Source organism: Megalobrama amblycephala, linkage group LG16, assembly GCF_018812025.1.
Source record: "Megalobrama amblycephala isolate DHTTF-2021 linkage group LG16, ASM1881202v1, whole genome shotgun sequence".
Classification (NCBI taxonomy): Eukaryota; Metazoa; Chordata; class Actinopteri; order Cypriniformes; family Xenocyprididae; genus Megalobrama; species Megalobrama amblycephala.
Window position 1 is genome coordinate 12,934,688 of NC_063059.1, and position 6,000 is coordinate 12,940,687.

The 6,000-nt window shown below is 34.1% G+C and overlaps 1 protein-coding gene across 1 annotated transcript in view; it reads left to right on the forward strand.

The window, feature by feature from the left end:
* Nucleotides 1–6,000, forward strand: part of LOC125248236 (serine/threonine-protein kinase DCLK1-like) — a 45,106-nt gene that overhangs the window by 37,769 nt on the left and 1,337 nt on the right. The window contains exons 6-8 of the mRNA XM_048159965.1: nucleotides 3,838–3,932; nucleotides 5,351–5,438; nucleotides 5,530–5,699. Of these exons, the coding sequence (XP_048015922.1) occupies nucleotides 3,838–3,932; nucleotides 5,351–5,438; nucleotides 5,530–5,699 (353 nt within the window). The remainder of the gene's footprint in view (nucleotides 1–3,837; nucleotides 3,933–5,350; nucleotides 5,439–5,529; nucleotides 5,700–6,000) is intronic.

The following is a 6,000-nucleotide window of genomic DNA, read 5'->3' on the forward strand; positions in this document are numbered from 1 at the left end:
GTGTCACAGATGGCGAGGGATCAGGATATTCGGATCACAGTGACACACAAACACAGAGTAACATCTGAGACTGAGGATGGCTTTATTTGTTACTTGATGTATTGTGAGAAGCTTTGAAAGGAATCATATTAGTGGCCAAACCTCTGAGTCATGGCATAATCAGAGCTTAATTTGTATTCACACAGTTCACGGTGGTACTTCAGAAATCCACTCAAAACACCACGTCATGTGCTCGGCTGCACTTACGCTGTTCAGAAACATCTTCACAGTGTTTTGCCATGAGATCTTTTTGGAGATCTTTATAGTCACCCACACAGACAGCACTGCAACTACGATATGGCATGTTTATGAAGTAAACTCCTCCCTCTGTGGCTGTTTATGACGTAATGTGTGCGCAGAAGGCTGCCTATGAAACACACTACGTACATCCTCTCCTCCTCTCCCACACTCATTCATAATCTAGCTGCCTCACAGTCACTATGAGCGCAGGAGGAATCGCAGTTTGCTCTGGCAGCCTGCTGCACTCTTTAGCAGGTAGGACAAATGTGTGTTGTGCAGCAAATTCGTAAATATTTAAAAAAAAAAAAAAAAAAAGAAAGAAAGAAAGAAAGAAAAAAAAAAGATTTTTTGAGAGATATTTTGAATTAAATGTGCTTTTCTTGCTTTGAGGTGGTGTAGAGGAATTCAGGTTTTTAGTTTGTCGTTGTATCTGAATGAAGGGTTAATATTTATGCTTTGCATATTTTTCGTGTGATACTTATTTTCATCATATTTCTAAGCATCTTCTAATGCTGAAGAAACTGTTTGTTGTGAAAGTGTTGGAGAGATCAATGCTTGTGTTTCATATTGCGCTTAAAATACCATACGTGACTTGTTTTAAAATATTAAGCAGCCTTGTGTAAGTTATCTTGCACACCTTGAAGTTGCCCTGTACAACTGTGTATATATATTAAATTTTTTTTATAACACTCTTAACTTCACTAAATGGTTTATGTTTAATAACACTATATATATATATATATATATATATATATATATATATATATATATATATATATATATATATATATATATATATATATATATATATATATATATATATATATATATATGCATGCCTCCCAGAAGAAAATTTTTATAAATCTGGTGCATATATATATATATATATATATATATATATATATATATATATATATATATATATATATATATATATATATATATATATATATATATATATATATATATATATATATATATATATATATGAAGACTTCAGATGCAAAAGCCTCTAAGTGCCATCTGAAATTGTATTCTAAAATAGCATTTTTATTTTAAAATGGGCATTCATAATTAAAATCAACATTTATAATTACTGAACCTAAACTTACGAGCTTGATAAAAATGCTGATTTAAGAAGAAAATTTAAAACTTAGAGGCTTTTGCATCTGAAGTCTTCATATATATTATGCAAATATACAATAGTAACATTTGAAGTGGATCAAAACCTTTCATCAAAGTTGTCATAAAACCTTCTTAGGACAACTTTGATTAACTTTTTTGATCCACTTCAAATTTTGATAATTTATATATTTATATTTTTGCATTTTGTTCCTATATTTATACAATCATATATATATATATATATATATATATATATATATATATATATATATATATATAATATGCATAATATGCTTTATATGTATAATTTTATATTTATATTTTGCATTTTGTTCCTATATTTATACAATCATGTTCAATATTTTAAAATAAGTCATGCATGTGCAATATGAGATAAAAGCATAATATTATTGCATATAGAATACAAAGCCTAGTTTTAGGACCATTAATATATATAATGGGTCTCATTCATGAAACACGAGTGTGTAAAGTGTGTAATCGTGTGTAAAGTGGTTCTGGCGTAAATTTTCGGATTCATTAAAATGTTCGTATTTTGCCAAATGTTAGTTGGTACGAAAGAAATCTACACCTGCTCCCAGCCACGCGTAAATAGTGCGTTTAACATCCGAACGTTTTGCTCATTAATAAGGCTGCATTTTAATTCACCTTAATAATGGTACATATTTACACAACATTTCTGAAAAAATTATATATAGTAATTACATAAGTTTTTTCTTTTTACTTTTATTGTGAGAGCCAGTAATAGCATCTGCAAACGGAGCACTTTAATCAAATAATTAACTGATTTCAATAGGGCTGGGCAAACTAATGGCCCCTTAATTGTTATGGAAATTGTTTCCTATAAAATGGCCAAAATCCTTTCGTTTGGTGTCATAATATGATGCCCATATATAGTTGTCAGTCGGATTTAATGGGCCGGATTTATGGTAATTGAGAATGAGCGTGCACGCGCGTCCCATTTACAACTGATTGGAAATTCATTAACACACACACACATTTCACTATCACTTCACTATCGCTTCACTATGACGTTTACAAAGTATTTGTGAATCAGGAGAAGAGTTTTCGGAAAGGTCGCTTTACGTGCAAATCACTCACATATTTACTCGTATATTTACGAATGTTTCATGAATGAGACCCAATGTGTGTGTGTGTGTGTGTGTGTGTGTGTGAGAGAGAGATATTATTTATTTATTTATTTATTTATTTATTTTGAGCCAGGTGGCCTTTCTGTGTGGAGTTTGCATGTTCTCCTGTGTCTTTTTGACACATTTTGGAGATGATAAATTTGTCCAAAGGATGTGAATGCATGTGTGTTTGAGTCCTGAGCAATGCAGCTGTAGTTTTTAGTTTTATTTATTTATTTGAAAAGGGCTCATGTACAATTTTTTTAACATTAATTTTCCATTTCATGCATTGTACTGGATTTAGCCAAAGGCTAATTTTCATCTGCAGTCCCTTGGCAAGTCATCACTAACATACTTCCTATAAATGATAAAATAACACAAAACTATTTCTACATATAATAAAACATACACGTAATGGGGGAGGGTTGGGGAAAGACCTGGCAACTTACCCCGGAAAAATCATCAATCAATTGCGTATGGCAATAGAAATGGTTAACTCTCAGGGGTCGGCGGTCGCGCCAGCGATACCACCTCGGTTTTTTTCTTACCAGTGTGAAAGAGACTCAAAATACTCTGTCAATTTTGGACATAAAATTAAGAGTTATACATCATTTTAATCTGTGAAATGTCTTCTTTTATTTGTGTGCACTCACGGTAAAAACAAAATGTGCTTTTTGCAAAATAAAGAAAACTAACATGATGTTTCTCTCTCTCTGAGTGAAGTCCATTCTGATAGTCCTCAAAAAATGAACTGTAACTTAGCGAATACTTATCACACAAACATGAGACATATTACTAAAGAAACTTTGGAATGTCAGGTTTTAAATAATGTAAGTCAAGTCGAAAACAAATATTCTCTATTTATGTAATCTGTATGAAAAGAGAGACATGTCAGTCTTTCGTGAGTCACCTCATTATTCACTAATACAGCCATGCTCACGGAGAGCGCACAGCATTTAAGCATTTAAAGGCGATCCATGCGAACAGCCAACGCCCACATCAGCTCGAAATAATGCATCAAGCTTACTTGTTGTTTCATCATTTTGAGATGCGGTGAGGAATAATTCTAAAAGGATTTACCTCAGAGGAAAAGCGTGACTAGCTTCAATTCCATTTCGAGGATCAACTTGATCAAGCCGAGGATTGAGAATTAATTTTTTTTTATTTCTTCATGCAAAATATAATGTTTTTTTTTTTCTTTTCTTTTGATTTAGGGGTGAAGTATGACTAGGACACTCTCAATAAAATCTTTGACAATTACCAACCTGTTCTTCTGTTATTTTAGCTAACGGTACAGCAGGAAGTCAGCTGTCGACCCCACGGTCAGGCAAATCTCCCAGTCCATCTCCCACCAGTCCAGCCAGTCTGAGGAGACGAAGGGTGAGAACTATCTCTCTAAAGACCTTTTGCATCTGCTGCATTTGCTGTATTGCACTAAAAAGCCTTTGAAATACAATTTACATGGAACTGACTTATTTACTGTATATTTGCTGTGTTTTCACTGCCATCAACCAAAACCATCAAGCACATTCATCTTTCAGTTTGACCCTAATTGTTTTTCAGGTGCTTTAATTTGCCAACATAGTGCCGAATCACACTGAATTGCAGTTGAACACATCCGTACTAAATAATTCCACGTTCACCCAAAATGTTTCCTAGCAACAACAGATAAGCATCTCGACCTGGCTGTGTGCCTGCTCCATTTCCACTCTCTCTGTGATAGACCTAATTCACATGGTCATATGGACATCATTACCCTGTTCTAATAACTGATGGTGTTCTGTTACATTTCGAAGTATTTGTTTGTGTTCTGTAGAATAAACAAGTGAAATTGCACTTTTAACATTCCAGTTATCTGTATATTCTCAAAAAGCTCATTCTCACAACAGTGTTAAAATGGTGGGCTCATCCCGGATTACTTGTTGTGATATATATACCCTACTATTTAAAAGTTTGGTGTCCAGTAAGAGTTTTTATTATTATTAATAATACTTTATTCAACAAGGATACTAAAGATAAAAGTGACAGTAACATATTCTATTTAAACATCCTATTCAAATTTTAAAAACAAATGTATCACAGTTTCCACTAATATATTAAGCAGCACAGCTGTTTTTTTTAAACTTTGATAATAATAATAATAATAAATGTTCTTGAGCTTCAAAGCAGTATATTAGAATTCTTTCCGAAGGATCATGTGACATTGAAGACTTGAGTAACGATGCTGAAATTTCAGCTTTTCCACCGCAAGAATAAATTACATTTTTAAATATATTCAGATAGAAAACAATAATTTTAAATTGTAATAATATTTCACAATATTGCTGTTTTTACTGTATGTTTGATGAAATAAATGCAACTTTGGTGAGCGTAAGAGACTTTTATCAAAAACATAAAAAATTTCCAAACTTTTGTCTGTATATGAGAACAACAATGCAAAAAAATTAGCAGGTAATAATATTTAAAACAATTTCAAGCAATCGTTTGGCATATGTGTAGATATATATAAGCAGCTGATACAGTCTGGCTAAAAATTGTATGTGTTCTTGCTTGACATTGTTGAATTTCACCTCACCTGCTCTGCTCCAGTCCTAAATATTCTTAGCACACCCAAACCGTTTCCATAGAAACTGACCTTTTATTTCCCTCTGTAATACCTCTGGTCTATGGTGCTACAAAAATAGCGTTTTTATATAATAATTTGTTTAACAGTATTTTAAATGATCATGAGAAATGAGTTTAGGCTGAAAAAAAAAAAGTTGTAAAATGACCATCGTTCACTGTAATGTCTCTGACAGGGCTCTCAGCACAGTGGCTCCTCTCTCTCTCTGGCCTCCACCAAGGTGTGCAGCTCCATGGATGAGGGCGATGGGCTGGGAAGTGAAGGTGAGGAACCCTGGGAAACTTTGACTAAAGTCTAGTCTGTTTTATCATCTTCTTCATCAGAATGTTACATCCCACATCTTTTTCCTTCTAGCTGAGCTGATGGAGGATTGTCCTCAGGTTCCTGCTTCCATAGCCGAGCGGTACAAAGTGGGACGAATGATTGGCGATGGGAACTTTGCCGTGGTCCGAGAGTGTATGGAGAGATCCACAGGCCGAGAGTACGCTCTGAAGATCATCAACAAGAGCAAATGCAGGGGGAAGGTGAGATGACTTTAATATTAGGGGTGTGACGAGATCTCGTGTCACGAGATCTCGCGAGACTAATATGTGACGAGATTTCTCGTCGAGGCGAAAAGTAGTCTGATGTTGCCATGACAGAGAGTTAGGATGATTAGGAAAGAATATGCCACCGCTTCGTTTACATTACGCCTCCACTGTCGTTTTGCTTTGTATTTAAATAAAAAACATTTAATTTCAGTTGGATAACGGTCGCCGCCGCTTCATATTTACAGAGTTATGCGCGATCGTGAAAGTGAAAGTAAACGCGAGCACGCATTCAAAC